General features: G+C 42.6%; 2 protein-coding genes and 1 pseudogene across 4 annotated transcripts in view; all 3 read right to left on the bottom strand.

Moving 5' to 3' along the window:
• LOC126949105 (complement receptor type 1-like) overlaps window positions 1-18,710 on the bottom strand; it is a 98,922-nt gene that overhangs the window by 8,481 nt on the left and 71,731 nt on the right. The window contains exons 12-16 of the mRNA XM_050781634.1: window positions 15,113-15,198; window positions 12,603-13,001; window positions 8,047-8,407; window positions 5,618-5,703; window positions 3,328-3,555 (exon numbers count right to left, since the gene is read on the bottom strand). Coding sequence (XP_050637591.1) covers window positions 3,328-3,555; window positions 5,618-5,703; window positions 8,047-8,407; window positions 12,603-13,001; window positions 15,113-15,198 — 1,160 coding nt within the window. The remainder of the gene's footprint in view (window positions 1-3,327; window positions 3,556-5,617; window positions 5,704-8,046; window positions 8,408-12,602; window positions 13,002-15,112; window positions 15,199-18,710) is intronic.
• The window catches only part of CR1 (complement C3b/C4b receptor 1 (Knops blood group)), a 235,393-nt gene that overhangs the window by 8,439 nt on the left and 208,244 nt on the right, over window positions 1-18,710 (bottom strand). The window lies entirely within an intron of this gene.
• LOC126949166 ((Lyso)-N-acylphosphatidylethanolamine lipase-like) lies at window positions 9,016-12,466 on the bottom strand (annotated as a pseudogene). The gene has a single exon (XR_007723594.1). The product of XR_007723594.1 is annotated as a (Lyso)-N-acylphosphatidylethanolamine lipase-like (transcript).

The following is an 18,710-nucleotide window of genomic DNA, read 5'->3' on the forward strand; positions in this document are numbered from 1 at the left end:
ATTACAACAGAGACAAACTAATATAATCTAGTAGATGCATCATAGTGTATTCAATGACTTCTATTGTGCATTTATTTCTAGTTTTCTTTCTCATGAAACCCTTAATAAAATGCATAAAATATTTTATATTTTACATTGTTTCCTTAGATTGGAGTTCTAGGAGGGCTAACTGGCAGGAATAGTTGTATTATTGTCCACATACATTGCATAATTGTTTTTCATAATAGATTTTGCCAATTTACAATAGTACCTTCAACATACAACAATATTTGTTACAGTACATCCTTACTTTTTATTGGGTATTCACATAAAAACCTTTTTAATGGACAATTTTAAAAAATGGTACCTTGTTATTTTGCATTTCTTTAGTTCTAGTGAGGTTAAACAGTTTCTGTATATTTGTGTGTCAAAGTAGAAAGATATTTACACCCTTCCTCTAAATCTTGCATCCTAAGATAGTTTCTGCATTTTCCTGCAGAAACTTTCAGGGCTGTGTTGCATTGAACTATGTAGAACTGAAGAAACTCCATTTACCTTAGAAATGGCATGGAGACTTCTTGTGAACTAAGAAGGTCCAGAAAGTGGGGAGAATATTGAGAGACAGTCTGGGTGGAACTGAGAGAAACTAGGCTCTAGGAAAGCAGTTGCTTTAATGAATGGGACACTGGGTAATGGAAATGGGTAAAGAGGATTTGGGGACATTTTAATGAGTGTCACATAGTTTAATTTTTCTTTAAGCCTCTCTTAAGATATTCAAGTAGAAACTTCTCTTAGTTTTAACATGTTTCCTGTAGTTGAACTTATTTGTCTAGCATGCAACACCATGCTAATTATTCTTGAGACAGCGTAAATATGGGTTATATGTATTAATTCTGGCTTTAAAGGGGACCTGGCGATTACCCCTTGCTCTGAGGAAGATGTTGAAATGAATCGGGCCTCTGACGTAACTGGGCCATTGAAATGGGAAGATAGGGGATCTGAGTATCCCAAGAAATTCTTCCTTCTCTGATGCTAGTACTCAGAGGTTCCTTTTTCTCTCTGAATTGCTATTCTTTCTCAAAACCCTCTATGGCATGTCACTCCAAGCCTGGACCACCTCCCCAGGTTAGTTCTTCATCTTCCATTTTAGGAAGGCCTAGGACTGGTATCTTAAGTAATCTATCCCAAGCCTTAGGGGAAAATACTGGGTTTTATTTTTTCTGTTTTGATGGTCTCTAAGATCGTGAAACTTTCTTTGCCTCTTCTCACTACAAAGCAGTAAGATGTCAAAGGCGAAGACTAGATAGGGTAAAGAGACTAGGAACAAGAAGGCAAAGGGGACTGCTTTTAGTCTGAGTCTTAGTTCAGAGAGACAAAAGGAGTTCCTAAGTGGTTCAGCCCAATTCACGAGGAGTCTACACTAAGCTCTGAGTTCCAAGAACCTGCTGGTTAATAGTTATTTGGCCCATTCTGATTCTTTGTTGTATCTCCTTCAACCAACTGAAGAATTGCCCATTATCTGGTGTTTGGGACCTTGGCCTGATAACTTTCCATTTTATTATGACAATACTTAAATATTCTCTTGTTGAATGATATATTTACATCCTTTGACCATTTATTTATTGTTAAAGTTAAATATTGTTATTTATTGTTACAGATAAGTAGATTGCTTGGCCAGGCTACCCCATTCTGTGGTCTTGTACAAATTACCTAAACCCTCTGTGTCTCAGTTTCTACATCTATAAAATGAGATAATAAGAATACTACCCTCCTCATAGGTTGTTGTGTAATTAAATTAGAAGCTATCTTTTGTGTGTTTGTGTGTGTGTGTGTATGTTTTGAGACAGAGTCTTGCTCTATTTTCCACGCTGGAGTGCAGTGTTGTGATCTCAGCTTACCGCAGCCATGACCTCCCAGACTCGGAATTCTCCCACCTAAGCCTCCCAAGAAGCTGCAACTACAGGCATGTACTACCATGCCCAGCTAATTTTTTTATTTTTTGTAGAGACAGAGTTTCGCTATACTGCCCAGGTTTCTCTTGAACTCCTGGGCTCAAGTGATCCTCTCACTTTGGCCTCCCAAAGTGCTGGTATTACAGACATAAGCCACCATGTCCAGCCTATCTATCTTTTAATGGTGGTACTAAGTATTCATTATATAGTAATTTTTACAAATAGTACCACAACCACCACTACTGCTACCTGTAAGATAACACTATTAACCCTTTGCTGTGTTTCCCATATATTTCTCATCTATCTACTGCGTTATTTTTCAACCACAGAAATTCTAAGTCAAATTAGCCAACAGGTCAAAAAAGTCAGCACCAGGCTCATGCCTGTAATCCCACCACTTTGGGAGGTTGAGGCAGGTGGATTACCTGAAGTCAGGAGTTAGAGACCAGCCTGACCAACATTGTGAATCCCCGTCTCTACTAAAAAATACAAAAATTAACCAAGTGTGATGGCAAGCGCGTGTAATCCTAGCTACTTGGGAGGCTGAGGCAGGAGAACTGCTTGAACCCAGGAGGCAGAGGTTGCATTGAGCTGAGTTTGTGCCATTGCACTCCAGCCTGAGCGACAGTACAAGACTCCATCTCAAAAAAACACATTAAAAAGTCTACAACTTTTATGATTCAATGCTCTTCTGTCCTTACTGGAGGATAGAGCTTGTACAGGCAGTCACAGCCACAAATGCATCTACAGTTGTCAGGTACTGTCATTTAAAGCCAGACTAATATATCAAAGGAAAGAGCTATGGAGGCTAAGAGTACAGTCTTAAACTCTGCTTCTCCAGGGCCTCCTGAGTTCCCTTTGTTAATGGTGAGGTGAAGGACCAACTAAATATAGTCAGTGACTTGAACAAACCCTTGGAAACAACATAAAAAGTATAAATCCCTACATCTGAGTTTCTTAAATTACTTTTACAGTATTATCAGTTCTGAAGTAAATTACGTCATCATTGTGTACTTTTCGTGCAGCACATCCATCTATCCAGGATAAAGACAACTCGTAGTAGAGGTAGAATAAAAGAGTATTTTATTTAGCATTTGTTTTCAGTACTTTGAAAATATTCTCTACAAAATCTGGACCTCACCAATTCTCTTCACTGTCCACCCCCTTCTCTTCTTACCATCCCACACTGCTCACCCCAAGGACCATCAGAATACCAACAACTGAGACACAGTGTGCCTACTAGAACCCATTTGTCATTCACTTGGGAGGTAGTTCTGTCTCTGACATTCATAGCAAAGCCATTTTCACAAGCAAAAATGACTGTCACTATAGAAATATGGAGGTTCTCACCTAGATATTCTGAACCCGTTTAGGATATGTGGAAGCAGGTACTAACCAGCAGGAACAGAAAGTTCACAGCGAGGGGCGGGGCTGCTCCAAACCCCATTCCCTTGAGGGTCACTTGTGCAGCGGATGGTGCTCTCCCCAATGAGGTTGAAGGTCATCCCTCTGTCTGGGTGGGGGTCGCATGTGTAAGATACTTCTTTTCCATAGGGAATATCTCCAAGGGGAGCTCCTATGTGTCTCCCATTAAGGATAGCTGGAGGATTTGGGCAAAAGATTTCTAGAAAGAAAACAAGAGCTTTAAGTTCCATTAGAATTTCACTTAAGATGACTGAAATATTAGTGACCTGTGACTGTGCTATGAGTATAATTTTTTTTCTTTTAGAAAGAATATAACTAAGGTGGATAGAATTTAAATCTGTAAGGCTTTTGTTGAGAGGCAACTAAGTGATGTGAGACCTAAATTACAGTTTATTGCAAAAGGCCAAAGACAGTGTTTTTGGACCATCCAGGTAGCTATGTTCATAATGAATTTGGAAAGTAATTATTTTTTTATATTTTTTAAAACGCCCATTTGGTTGTCTACTTTAAATCAGGCATAGTAAGATTCCTGGGTTGACAATGAGGTTCAAGACAGACAAAGTTTTGGCCATTGGAGACCATAAGTTCCAAGGAAATCTATGAACGTTAATAATCATGAACTATCATCTTTAGCAATGTAAATGTTTCTTGGTGATTCAAGACCATTATCATCAGGACCAACACCAAATTTCCAATGGCGTCATCAGACTACATTGGTAAGGCTCTTTTTACCTAGATTAAATGGTGCCAAAGAGCCTTTTTTTCTTTCTTCCAAATTATTAGCCATCATTTCTTCCTCCTTTTAGTCTGCTTAGAACAGTTCCTTCCCTAAAAGCACTTGATGCTTCTAATTTGATATGAATTTAGGAAGAGATGCCCAAGTTTATCAGAATTATATGTATAAAAAAGACTTAGTACATCAAACAATGATTGACTTCTTATGCTTGAATTTTACCTGTTTGTGTTTTCCTAAGTTTGTTTATATATTTATTTTCAGCTTTATATGTCTCTGTAAGGTTGAGTTTGTTGGATACTTGAGTTTCCTCAGGTATTCACTGTTCTTCACCGTAATACTCACCATAAAATATCCGAATTGATTTCTGTAAGTTATTTTAACACAATGCAAATTAAACATTTTCCAATAAGAAAAAAAAGGTTTAAAAAATTCTTGCCTTGCTTTAATTGACAGAATAGGGTAAATCAGTAATGTCTTAGTATGTCAAACATATACTCTTATCTAAGAGTTTCTGAATTCTTTCTGAATTTGGACATACTTTATTTAAGCAGATGGTTTGGAAACTTAGGACACCTCATCATTTCAGACACTGATTCATCATCCCAGCTCCTTCCCCTGTACTAATTTATCATATAACTCTGTTTTATTTTCTCCATAACATCCCTAGTTAACTATCATTTTATATATTACAATTTTTAGAATTTTGATTACTTATTTTATCATTCTTAGTCTGCTTCCCAACAAGAAAATACACTCCAGGAAAGTAGGGAGGTGTCTTCACTATTCTTTTACTCTTCATTGCTTTTTCTACACATGGAAAGTCCTAGCACATGGGAAGCCCTATGTCATTAAATACTGCCGGCTAAAAAACAAGCTGACTAAACTGTTTATGATATGCGAGGGGATAAAAGAACATAAAAATTTGGCTGGGCATGGTGGCTCACACTTGTAATCCTAACACTTTTGGAGGCGAAGGTGGGAGGATAGCTTGAGCCCAGGAGTTTGAGATCAGCCTGGGCAATATGGCAAGACTCCATCTCTACAAAAAATAAAAAATTAGCCAGGTGTGGTGGCATGCACCTGCAGTCCCAACTACTGGGAGGCTGAAGTGGGAGGGTCACTAGAGCCCAGGCCATTGAAACTGCAGTGAGCTGTGATTGCACCACTGCAGTCTGTCCTAGGTAACTATCTCAAAAAGGAAAAAAAAATTAAGAAAGATTACTCCTTATAAGAAAACTAAAAATAAATGACTAACTAAAACGTGCTGCACCTTTATGTCATCTAGTTTCTTGCCACACATTCCACACAACATTAAACACTGTCATTAAACTAAGTGATTTACAGATTAGTAACAAATGTCAGAGAAGTCCTACAAGATGCTTCTTGAAATTCTTCCAACAAAGAAGTATTTTTATCCGAAATTTAGTTAAGTAAAGATCCAGACAACAAGTGATTCCATGCAGTAAACACACTAGAAAACAAAAATAAGGAGAGTTATCCAAACTACATAGTTCTTTCTACTCACGTTCACACACTGGAACACTGCTATTCCAAAGGGCTTTCATTCCAGCCAAGACACAATGACTAGCAAACCTGCCTTTTAATCGGAACCTAAAGAAAAAAAAAAGTGGTAGCAAATGTGTGAGCAATTCCCATCTCTCCCTTGATTTCTTCACTAATAGATGCTCAGCTTCCTCACTACCATTTCCTCTTTGACTATCATTTGGTTCTTAGGTTCCGGCCCAGCTAAAAGTCTAAATTCATTAGGGATCTGAATTCTTCAGTAGCTGGCAGAAACTCAAAGGCCAATTTATTCTAAAGAACCATAGTACCCTGTGACTGGCAAAGCAATTAGAGCTGATGTGCCATGTAAACTTCATAGCCCAGCATCATCTACAGAAGGCATGAACACAGAACCAGACTTCTCCATGGGCACAAGAGCCATAACCTTCAGGTGTCATATTTCACTGATGGCTCTCTGACATCCCACTTATTCTCATTAGTGGGTCATGAGGCAGAACAACTCTCGATTTGGTAAGCAAAGCCAGGAACATCTGGTAAGAGAACAGCCATTGTTTTTCTTGCCACTCCAAATATAATGGGCCAGAGGAGGCTCACAGAAGCATGCTGAACCACGTGCTCTAACAAACAAAGAAGGGTCGGGGGAAAAGTCTTTGCCACCCTGAAAAGCCTAACTTACTATTGAATCCTGCTTCCCTTCTGAAATCTAAAATCGTTCTGGAATTGGAAATCATTATTAGGTGGTGGACTTTGTAAATGCCAAAAAATCCTTGGAAATTATTAAAAATAACTCCTTAATTGCTCAATCTAGTTATCCCCCCAGACTCATAGTGTACCAAGAATAATGGATACACATAAACAACGAATAATACCTCACTTGACAGTGGTAGAAGCAGGAGGCAGACAAATCCTAGGCAGATGGGGCAGATCCCGATGAAACCCGACCTTCAAGCTGAAGACAGTTTAAAGCCTCGCTACAAGTTCCAGGTAAATCCATGGACTGGCTTGAGAACCTCTCTTCCCATTGGGTGTGCTTTCCTCTGATTGATCCCCACTCTTCATCTATTTCACATATACCTGCTCTTCCATAATTGGTTTTTTTGCACTGTTGTGCCCACCTTTGAGTGGTGGCTTTGCTTTAGCCTTTTTTGCACACTCACAAACAAATTAATACACACTTCCAATTCTGAGTCCATAAAAGCCCCAGAACCAGTCACACTGAGAGAATGACCTCCTGACTTCATCTGGGGTCCACCCTCGTGTCTCGTCTCCCCTGAGAAGCTGTTTCGTCACTCAATAAAACTCTTCTCCACCCTCCTCACCCTTCTATTGTTAGCATAACCTTCTTTTTCTTGGCTGCAGGAAGAGAACTCAGGACCCACCAAACGCAGGTACGAAGAAGGCTGTAATACAGTGACCCTTTGCCCTCTCCCAGGGGAGGGCAGCTATTCCATGCAACAGGAAGCAGCAGCAGGTCAAGTCAGCCCTGGAGACGCAGGCCTGGCAGGGCGATGGGACTGACAGAGTTGTTAACACACTGCCATCTGTTGGGCTGCAGGCATTATCAAATGCTAAGAGCTATTAGCATGCTGTAACACCCCCTCTTGGCTTTGGGGTTGTGGGGACCCCTGTTTGGGCACCACCACGTTTCCTTCAGTGCGACATGACTGGTTCAGCCGCAATCCCCACACGGAGCCCGCTCCTGTGCCAGTGCTTGGCGCAGCCAGCCAGAACCCACACTTGCTCACTACACACCCCCTCCTGCCAGAGGCTGAGCATGTAGTCGTGGCAGCCACAGGATCTGCATCAGAGCCCAAGCCAGGCACGGCCTGGGAGGGTCAAGTAGATGGGGTGTCTCCTGCGTTGATCCTGGGCCGAGCAAGGCCTGGGCAGGGCTGTTTCTGGCCAGAGGTCACCAGCTGGCAAAGTGGCTGAGAAAAATCTTGCATCAAAACAATTACACTGGCCATTCTTGACATGAAGATATGTAATTGGGTTATACTTATCCATACACTATTACAGATTTCACTTTTGATTGGTTTTAAGTTTCCTAAAACAACCTTTGCCTTATTATGAGGCAAACAATTTTCGTCTTACTCATCTTTTTTTCTCTAGTATACATTTTATAAAATTATGTTCTTTTGCCTCCAAATAAATACATACCCATTCATTTCAAGTTCCAACTGTGGACTCAAGATCAGTGACTGTATTTAGGTTTGTACCTGACATTGAGCTGTATGTGCCATTTTCTCATTGTCTTCTGAAAGTGGTGCCACTTAGTCCCTACCCTTATTTCAAAACTACCCTTCCATAAATTCATCTGTCTGGGTACTTCTTATCTACTAGGTCGGCTCCTGGTTTGGATTAACCCTTGATCTCAGGGGAGTGATTCTCCACACTGAGTCCTGGGTCTCAACTCTGGGTCACACTCACCCTTCATCGCAAACAAAGGACACCTTTGCTCCAAGCTGGAGATTGAGTGGAAACAGCACACGGCCATGAGGAAGTTGGCCCAGGAAGTCATCACAGGATTTCACTAGAAGAAAAATAAAACAACAGGAGTAAGACCTCCATGTGAGGGGGAAACAGCAATCTGGAAGCCAGAGAGTCAAGGCACCTGTACATATGGGGGCTTCAGGGTTCCAGTCTCCCTGGGGCGTGCAGTGCAGAGACGCAGCCCCTCTGAGGTCATAGCCGGGCTCACAGCTGTAGAACACTTCCTGCCCAGGTGAAAAGTTGTCCTGATGGCTTGGAGTGTGCTCACCATGCAGGATTTCTGGAGGCGGCTGACACACTGTGGAAAGGACAGTTCCAGAGTACTTGTTACTTACGGGGGAATTTCTTTTGCTATACCCTATGCTTGCTGAAGGCCTCATAGCTAGTAAAAGGTAGAGATATAGAACCCAATTCTCCCTAGCACAAGGCCCCAAACTCACTTGTAAATCTACAGGGTACAAGGTATTTTCTCCTAGCTCTGGCTATCCAATGTGGAGTTATTAGTATTGGTGGATTCTCCATCTACATATTTCTTAGGAAGGTAATCCCGATTTGTACCATTGTTATTCAGGTAATGAGACTGTCACCTGAGACCAAGTCTGTTTTATAGATTTCCTCCCATTTCTCTGATAGTACACCTATGACTAAAGTGCAGTCATACTGTTTCAGGACAGGCATGACCCTAAATTGGGGCTTACTCTGGAAGGGTTCTTGCCTCACCCAGGACAGAATTCAAGGATGAGCCAGTGGTGCCGGACAGCAATCTTTTAGAAAGGCACTGCCCCTGCAGAGCAGGGCTAACTCACGGGCAGTACACTCAGAGTCAGCAACATATGAGCTCCTGGCAGCCAACTGTATTTATACTCCTGTAAGCCCGCTTCAATTACATGTAAATTTTTTTTTTTTTTTTTACTCATTTGTTTATTAATATAGAAAAGGAGCCCAGGGCAGCTGGACCAGTAGTACAAAGCACCAGGAGTTAATACCATTCTGGTGACAGGGTTGGTTTTACAAAAATGAAGGAGCAGACGGGAGCTGCCAGGTTCTGAGGCCAGGCCCAGCCTACTGCCCAGAATCCCTGAAACAGCTCCCTGGGAGAGGGCTGACAGGTGGGTCAGGGTGGATTGAGCTGGAAACCATGGGGACAGATGGGAGGGATAGAGGGTCATGCAGTGGGAACCACTCAGTGGCTGACAAGGACAGGGAACTGGTGGCTGGAGGCTCCTCGTTGGGCCATGGGTAGGGGCTTGCAGATGGCCTCAGCTCTGGGGCCAGGTAGAGAAACTGCGAGACTGATGGGCATGGAGAACCCAGACATAGCACTGGGGCTGAAGGGCCTTTCTACCCTTTCTTCCACCTTTGCTCTATACTACATGTGGGGCTTCGGGGCCTAAGGCACAGGGGAGGCTCAGAGGCTTCCAGTTAGGAGGAAGATGGGGCAAGGAAGGAAGCACTTGAGTGTCCCTAGCTTAGGCAGCCAGGGATGAGACACAGGTGGGACAACAGCACCCCCACATAGTGGGGCTAGAATGTGGGGCAGGGAAGGGCTTTTCCTCAGCCAGTGACCAGGACCAGCCCCATGGCAACGATGCCTGTCTGGAGCCTTAGCAAATCAAGTGTGCAACAAGCACAGGGTGTCGGCAGACCTGGGCTCCAGCCAGAACTTGAATCACACAGAGCTGTATCACCATGGTCCAGCCATGTCCTGCCTTGGCCTGTTTCCTCCTCTGTCAATGAGAGCTTTGAATAAGACCTTCTAGGTCATGAAAAGGACTCTGCAGGTGAAGGGAACTCCAGGACCTGCTCTTGGCGGTTAACCAGACCCTGGATGGAACTGGTATGGGATGGGGTGAAGTGGGGCATGGAGGAGGAAGGTGTTCTTGCAGGGAACCTATCCCACAAACACTGCAGAGCTAGGAAAGGCCACTGGAAGCCCTTCTTTGCCCAGAGGAAGAAAGGCCACAGAGAGAGCGAATGTGGCTCGGTGCAATCCCTTCACATCCTCCACCATCTGGGTAACACTTGGCAAGAAGTGGATGGGTGACATTGTGCAACCCTTTATGTTCTTCCCCAGGGGTGGCACTGAAGGCCTCTTGTGGCTTCTGCCTTCAGCCTTTAGTGTGGGATCAAGAGTGTTCTTTTCACTGTGGTCCTGTTCTGGGAACAGCCTAAGACTCTGCCTGGCTGGCACATGTTAGTTGGTGAGGAAAGGACAGAGTGGGTGAGTAAGCAGACAGGGAGGCAAGAGTGACTCTCTGGCTTTCTCCTCTTCCTCTTCAGAGAGCGACTTAATCAACTGAGTCGCAGATCTTCTCCACCACAGCATTGAAGATGTGTGGCTGGTCAGCATAGACGTGGTGAGATGCACCCTCAATCTCCATGTCTCCGACATAGGAATCCGGCCCCTGCATCTTCACCTTTTTTCCCGTACTGGTATCTATCCAGGTGTTGGACCCATAGATCATGGTGATGGGCACACCTTTTCAAATCAAGTGAATTCGCTCCAGCATAGGGTGCTGGGCCCAGCCAAAGGACTCCATCATGGCTTTGAATACCGTCTCACCACTGGGATTCTGTGCATTGCAGTGATAGATATACTCTGATATGGTATCATCTTCAAAGAAGTCTACAAACTTGCGTTTGAATCCGGCGAGAATCGCTGCACCAGGCCAGGCCCCCAGGGCCCAGCTACTCGAAGAACAGCCAATGGATTGGAACGTCCTAGGACAGATGCCACAGCTTTGACCCAGGTTGGGGGTGCACGGATCTCACTGGGGTTAGTTGGTCAGAGGGGAAAGCCCCATGAGTCCACCAGGATGAGGTGTTTAACTCTATCAGGGTACTTGATTGAGTAAGAAGTGGCCAGGAATCCTCCCAAACTGTGCCCCAGGAGGGTCATGCTGGGGATCCCCATGGTCTCCTGCCACGTCTCTATCGATGTCACAAACTCATCCTCAGCCCCCTCCGGGTCCCTCGGGAATGCTGGCCTTGAGCATCGCCCGAAGTCAAGCAGATGGAAGGTGTGCAGTGTGCAGCGGGCACTCAGTGAGTCCATGTTGAGGACCCAGAGGCCCACGCTGCCCCCAAAACCGTGCACCATCACCAGCGGGGTGTGGTCCTTTTGCTCGGGGCTCATAGTCACTGTCCAGATCTTATTCTGGTTTGGGAGGGATACATATCTGGCCAGGAACTTATTCTGGAGACACTGGAGGATCCTGGCTTCCACATTCTTCAGCTGAGACATGGAAGTGGGGCGCCACGTGGGCAGCCAATTACTCAGCCAGCCTTGAGGATGCTGCTCCAGATCATCGGCCATAGTAAACAACTGCTTTCTGTTTTTGTGTGTGTGCGTTTTTTTTTTTGTTGTTGTTGTTGTTTTTGAGGTGATATCTCACTCTATCACCCAGGCTGGAGCACAGTCGTGTGATCTTGGCTCACTGCAACCTCTGTGTCCCAGGTTCAAGTGATTCTCCTGCCTCAGCCTAATGAGATTTCAGGCGTGAGCCACCTCACCCAGGTAATTTTTATATTTTTATTAGAGACAGGGTTTCACCATGTTGGGCAGGTTGGTCTTGAACTCCTGACCTTAGGTGATCTGCCCATCTCGGCCTCCCAAAGTGCTGGGATTACAGGCATAAGCCATCATGCCCGGCCAGTTACATGTAAGTTAAGGGGCATATCAATGCAAATTGAGGGGGGTGTTATTTAGAACTTTCCTGGAAAGGGGTGGTAACTTCCAGGTCGTTGCCATGGCGTTTATAAAATGTCATGGTGCTGATGGGAATATGAGGGCAGCTAGCGATTGCTTTCATCGCCATCTGCCTGTTCCTGCTGTTTTTTTCACTTCATCCTATCTAGGACAGATTCTGTTTTGGTCAGCAGGATTGTGACCAGAACACAAGCCCTGCCAATCTCCTACCTCAATACATCCGTCCTTATATCCCTTTATCTGTTTGTCTTCCCAGTTCAGTGGTTGCACAAGGCTAACATGGGTTGGTAGAAGAATGGTAAGCTCTTTCTCTGTCCCTATGTATCAGCCATAACACCTCCCACTCAGCTGCTAAGCCAGCTATTGTGGCATCAGTAGACAAGATGAGCCATCAAAAACACAAGGCCTTAAATAAGCCAGTGTTGTTGTAAACAATAAATGAGATAATGTATATAAAGTGCTTAGGGCACAGCTGACTATAAAGTCCATATAATTTTTCAATATAATTGAGAGAGATTGGAGCTGGTACTTTGCCCTGAGAACTGATTAATAGGTGAGTCCAAAATAGCTTTTTTTCTGGCTAATTAAGGTCTTGCTTTTTAAAATGAAGACACATATGCTGGGTGCATGCACACCCCCGATTCTTAATTTCATGCTTCTTCCCCCCAAAATTACTTTCCCACCCTCCTCACCACACATCCCTCCCCCGAACAAATACTAATCTCCTGATCCAACAGCAATGCATGTCATTTGCAGGGACCTTCTAGGCCTCAGTTAGACTCACCCCTGGAGCAGCTTGGTAACTCTGGCTCCCATTTGTTCAGGGCCTGGCATTGCACACGGTGGGGTCCTTTCATGACAAAGCCAGGCTGACACCTAAACTCCACAACTTCATTTAAGGAAAATAAGCTTCTGTTGACAGACACCAGTATTCCATTTTCCACATTTGGAGGCGTGCATTTGTTAGGTAAAATGCACTGAGGGGCCGGGCCGCTCCAGATGCCCACTTGATCATCTTTGCTGGTGCAGTATATAGAGGGCTCACCCACGAGCTCAAACACCTTTCTCCCTCCGCTTCCAAGATTGCAGTGGTAGGTCACCACAGATCCATAGTGAAAATACTTTCTGTTAGTGCTGAAGAAATCTCCATTGGTGATGTTGGGGGGTAGCCCACAAGTAATTCCTGGCAAAAGAGATAGCAAGTTAACCAAAACAAAACCTTGGGACAGAGTCTTGCTCTGTCACCCAGGCTGGAGTGCAGTGGCACGATCACGGCTCACTGCAACCTCCACTTCCTAGGTCAAGCAATCCTCCCCACTCAACCTCCCAAGTATCTGTGATTACAGGCACTCACCACTGTGTCTGGCTTATTTTTGTATTTTTAGTAGAGATGGGGTTTGGCCATGTTGGCCATGCTGGTCTTGAACTCCTGGCCTCAAGCAATCCACCTGTCTCTGCCTTCCAAAATGCTAGGATTACAGGTGTGAGCCATCGTGCCCTGCCTGGTTTCTTAAAATTATACTTTATTGTAAATTATGCTAACAGCTTTTTGGAAATCCCAAATTACTGGAAGTAAATATCATCTAATATTTGCTAACGTACAGATATATTCTAACAATTTTACAATATTATGAGTTCTGCTCTTTGTAGTTAACATTACTTTGCTAAATGTGTCCATATATTATTATAGTCCATTTTTTCCCTTTTTTTTTTTTTTTTTTTTTTTTTTTTTTTAGACGGAGTCTCTGTTGCCCAGGCTGGAGTGCAGTGGCATGATCTTGGCTCACTGCAACCTCCTTTTCCTGGTCTCAAGTGATTCCCCTGCTGCAGCCTCCCAAATAGCTGGGATTACAGACATGCACCACCATGCTCAGCTAACTTCTGTATTTTTAGTAGAGATGGGGTATCACCATGTTGGCCAGGCTGGTCTCAAACTGCTGACCTCAAGTGATCCACCTACCTTGGCCTCCCAATGTACTGGGATTACAGGTGTGAGCCACTGTGCCTGGCCTATAGTACACATTTATATTTCTTCTGCTAAATGAGAATTTAACTATGTTATCTCACCATTATTAATTTAGTTCTCTCTATATAGAATGCATTTCTTTATTCTATTGGTTATTAATATAATAAAGCATATAGCACAGCTTTTTTTTTTTTTTTTTTTGAGACAAGGCTTTGCTCTGCTGCCCAGGCTGGAGTGCAGTGGCCTGATCATGGCTCATTGCAGCCTCAACCTCTCTGGCTCAAGCAATCCTCCCACCTCTTAGCTCCCAAGTCGTTAGGACTACAGGTGTGTGCCAGTATGCTCACTTAATTTTTGTATTTTTTGTAGAGACAGGGTTTCACCATGTTGTACAGGCTGGTCTTGAACTCCTGGGCTCAAGCCATCTGCTCACCTAGGCCTCCTAAAGTGCTGGGATTACAGGTGTGAGCCACCACACCTGGCCCAGTATAACATCTTTATTAAATAATAAAAACAAAAAGCTCTGGCAGAACTAATAAAGACAAAGCACAAATACACAATATTACATATAATAAACACGATACTTACAGAAGTAATAAAAAGAACTGGATACTGATCTACAGCCATACCACCCTGAATGCACCCAATCTCGTCTGATCTTGGAAGAACTGAATACTGTGTCCTACTCTACCGTGGGGCAGTGCCCAGTCAGTATGTTGACCTTCTACAAAGTTGTTCCCACTTATTCTCCCACCAACTGGGTTTGAAATTGCTGATTTCCTCACATCATCACCAAACCCAGGATTATACACATTTTATATTCCTTGTTAGCTTGCAATTACTCATTCCCTTTGCTCCCCAAAATGTAGAAAGCTCATCTTCCAAACAACTCACAGGGAAGATGGCATGATACCATTTAGACAAAGAATAAGAAGGAAGAAAGAGCTGCATGGCTTGAATATCCGATGTGATACTAAGAGCTTGCAGAGAGGATATAGGGTTTATTTCACTGACTTTGTATTTGTTGACTTCACTGAAGAAAATGCTCTTCAAACTGCGAGGTGTTCAACAGAGGAGGAAATTGGGGGCTGTTTAAATGAGCTCAAGACTAGTTTAAAATAAATGAGACCTTGAGATAAGAAAGAAAAGCATTTCTAGGTGAAGGTGGAAGTTTGGGATGCTGTGAGCCATTCTAAGGATATGACTGGATTCTTCAAATATCAGAAGGATACCATTTCCAAGAGGGATGAGATTCATTCTTTGTGATTCTAGGAGGATAACTCTAGGATTAAACAGTGGGGTGAATGGGGAAAGAGACTTCAACTCACGTTGACAAATTGGCGGCTTCGTGCTCCAATGGGCAGTATTGCCTGAGATGATACATTCAGCAGATGAGTGACCAATGAGTCGGTGCCTAAAGGCAAACAATGGAAAATAATTGTGCTGTACATGCCTCATCAACGTCCTCACAGCATGCATATGTGGCAAACCAGAAGGATTACAATGTAGGAGAAGTCTAAGGCCTAGCCTAAACTTTACTTATTGTTCCCAGCTTTTCTTCTTTTTCCTATTCTCTCACTATTGAAAGAAATATTTCTGCTCTAACTTCTCCTGGCCCACTTTGCTTCTTAATATCTTGGCTTCATTGTGGACTGTACCTGGCACCAAAATAAAAAAATATATTTTGTAGACCTGTTTGACAATTTTTTTTTTTAAGTTCTGTCTTTTCTCATATTATTTCTGCCATTTTTTGTTTGCATATTCCCTTAATCTGTGTGTGTATGTGTGTGTGTGTGTGTGTGTGTGTGTGTGTGTGTGTGTGTGTGTATAATACTATGTCATTTAATTTGAGGCATGCTTTTTATAAATACAAGATTTGTTGCTTTTGATCCTATCTAATAGACCTGGTTTTTTGACAAGAAGATTAAACCAAATGGATTGAAATAAATTATATATTTGATTTGCTTTTTTTTTGTTTGTTTGTTTGTTTAGACGGAGTCTTGCTCTGTCGCTCAGGCTGGAGTGCAATGGTGTGATATCTGCTCACTGCAACCTCTGTCTCCTGAGTTCAAGCCATTCTCCTGACTCATCTTCCCGAGTGACTGGGATTACAGGCATGTGCCACCATGCCCAGCTAATTTTTGTATTTTTAGTAGAGATGGGGTTTCACCATGTTGACCAGGCTGGTCTTGAACTCCTGATCTGAGGTGATCCTCCCACCTCGGCCTGCCAAAGTATTGGAACTACAGGCGTGAGCCACTGCGCCCAGCCATGTCATCATTCTTTCACTACCTTTTTCATGATTTCACAATGTCCAATGATGAGGATGAGGAGAAAGCAATGAATAAAATGACCTGACCCAAACATGAGGGGGCTTATTTCCGATGACAGAGACAAATGCATTCCTTGCTATTCCTTTTCCTTCCCTCTTACTTACTATATGGAACAGATAGACTCAGCTGTTTTAGTCATTCTAATAATTTGGAAATTAAACTTAATATTTTTTTCTAATTAGGAATTTAATTTTATATGTGTTCATGTATATTGTGTTTATATATGTGTGTGTATATATATATACACACACGATACATATATTTAAACCTACTTTCTGAATTTCAGAGTCAAATTCTGTATAGTCAGTCTACTCATGTTTTCTGTAAGTCTAGCCTGCCTTTTCTTGCTTTCTCACATTTTCTACTTCTATTGATATATTCTGTGACTTCACAGAGATTATTACTAAATTACAATTACATTGCCAGTTTTTGTTTTTTTTTTGTTGTTGTTATTGTTTGTTTTTACCACTTTTCTATCTCATTGAGATTTCTTTTGGAATTCATCATTCTCCTTTTTAAAAATTTGCTTATGAATTGCCTGGGAAGCATACTTAAATGGTACATTTTTTGTGTCTTTGCTTATCCTTTAATGTGTATCTGGAGCCTGTAGGTGTGAATATTAGCTTGGCTCAAGAGAAATGCTATCTTACACAATTTAGTGTTGTGTAGAATCAATGTGGTGGCAATAAACTTACTTCTTCTGCAGGTATTATATTTTTGCATTTTATTTCTGGAATCTGAGTTTTTTTTCTCTATCCCTGAAACACAGAAATTTCCCTAGTAATGGCTAGGTATGGGCTTATTTGCTTACCCTTCTGGAATTTTTTTTTACACGTATTTTGAATCCTAACACTGTCTTAAATATGTCTTTTTTTTTTTTTTTTTTTTTTTTTTTTTTTTTTAGACAGGGTCTCATTCTGTCACCCAGGCTGGAGTGCAGGGGTGCCATCATGGCTCACTGAAGCCTCAACCTCTCGGGCTCAGGTGGTCCTCCCACCTCAGTCTCCTGTGTAGCTGTGACTACAGGCCACGCCGCCACGCCCAGCTAATTTTTATACTTTTTTTGTAGAGGTGGAGTTTTGCTTTATTTCCCAGGCTGGTCTCGAGATCCTGGGGTCAAGTGATCCTCTTGCCTCAGCCTCTCAGTGTTGGGATTACAGGTGTGAGCCACTGTGCCTGCCTGTCTTCTCCTTTTCATCTTTTCCCACTGCATCCAGGGAAAATTTGGTTAACTCTTCTTACTCTTAGCTTTAATTTTCTGCAATATTCAGTGTTTTTTATATATATACACACACACACACACACACACACATGCAGACGCGTGAAATGAAATATATAAACACACTGAATGCATATATTCATTCATGTACAAACTTCATGGCTAGTTTCACAAAATTATTTGTACAACTGAATCTTGTTAAAACTATGAAAAGGAGAGTGTTCTGAAAGTTTCCCTGGTTTCTTGGCAGTAAATCTCTTCTGTAAAATTTCTCCTGATTTTTAAAAATTGGTCTCTTTTACATGTATTTCCTGTTTTTTTGTCATAAGCTCAATGGTTTTCTACTTTATGCCATAGAGAGGTTCACACTTATTCAGCAATGCAAGATGAGGTAGGTACAGTTAGGAAATTTATCAATTGTATTTTTTAAAATGCTCAAAAAAAAAAAAAAAAAAAGAAAAGAAAGGAGGACATTGGATTTATTCCAATTTTACTTTGTCAGATTCTGGGTGCTATGGTCTGTGAGGCCTAGGCTAGTAAATACGCTGGACACCACAAGCTTCCTTTCAGTGTTTGTTGCGGTGGCACAAACGTATCCCCTACTCACTACCTGGCTTAGCTGTTCCCATGAAGAGTGAGCTTGAGGCAGAGCCTCCACTGTGTGCTGAGCAAGGCTGAGCACCAACAACTGGACAGTGCACTGTGAGCACCTGACGCTTGACATTTTCAAAGGGGCTCTGTTGTAGGTTGAAGTGTCTCCCCCGGATATGTTGAAGTCTTAACCCCCAGTCCCTGTGAATGTGATCTTATTTGGAAATACAATCTTTGCAGATGCAATCAAGTTAAGATGAAGTCACTAAGGTAGGCCCTAATCCAATATGCCTGATGTCCTGATAAAAAGGGAAAACGTTGGACACAGACATGCACAGAGAGGAGAACAGAATATGAGGACACAGACCCAGAGGGAAGATGGCCATGCGAGGACCGGGACAGAACAAATTGGAGTTCCGCTGCCACACACCAAGGCAGGCCTGGGGCTCCAGAAGCTGGAAGATGCAATGAAGGATTCTACCCTACAGGATTCAGAGGGAGCATGGCCCTGTCAACACCTTGATTTTGGACTCCCATCCTCTAGAACAGAACTCCAAAAACTTCTGTTGTATTAAGCCGCCCATTTTGTGTTACAGACATTCCTCAAGGATCTTGCAGGTTCAGTTCCAGAACACCACAATAAAACAAATATCACAACAGATGAGTCATATGAATTTTTTGATTTCTCAGTGAGTCTAAAAGAAGTTGTGTTTATACTATACATAGTCTATTAAATGTGAAATAGAATTATATCTGAAAAAAGTCATACTTTAAAAAATGGTT

Source organism: Macaca thibetana, chromosome 1 (assembly GCF_024542745.1).
Source record: "Macaca thibetana thibetana isolate TM-01 chromosome 1, ASM2454274v1, whole genome shotgun sequence".
Taxonomy (NCBI): Eukaryota; Metazoa; Chordata; class Mammalia; order Primates; family Cercopithecidae; genus Macaca; species Macaca thibetana.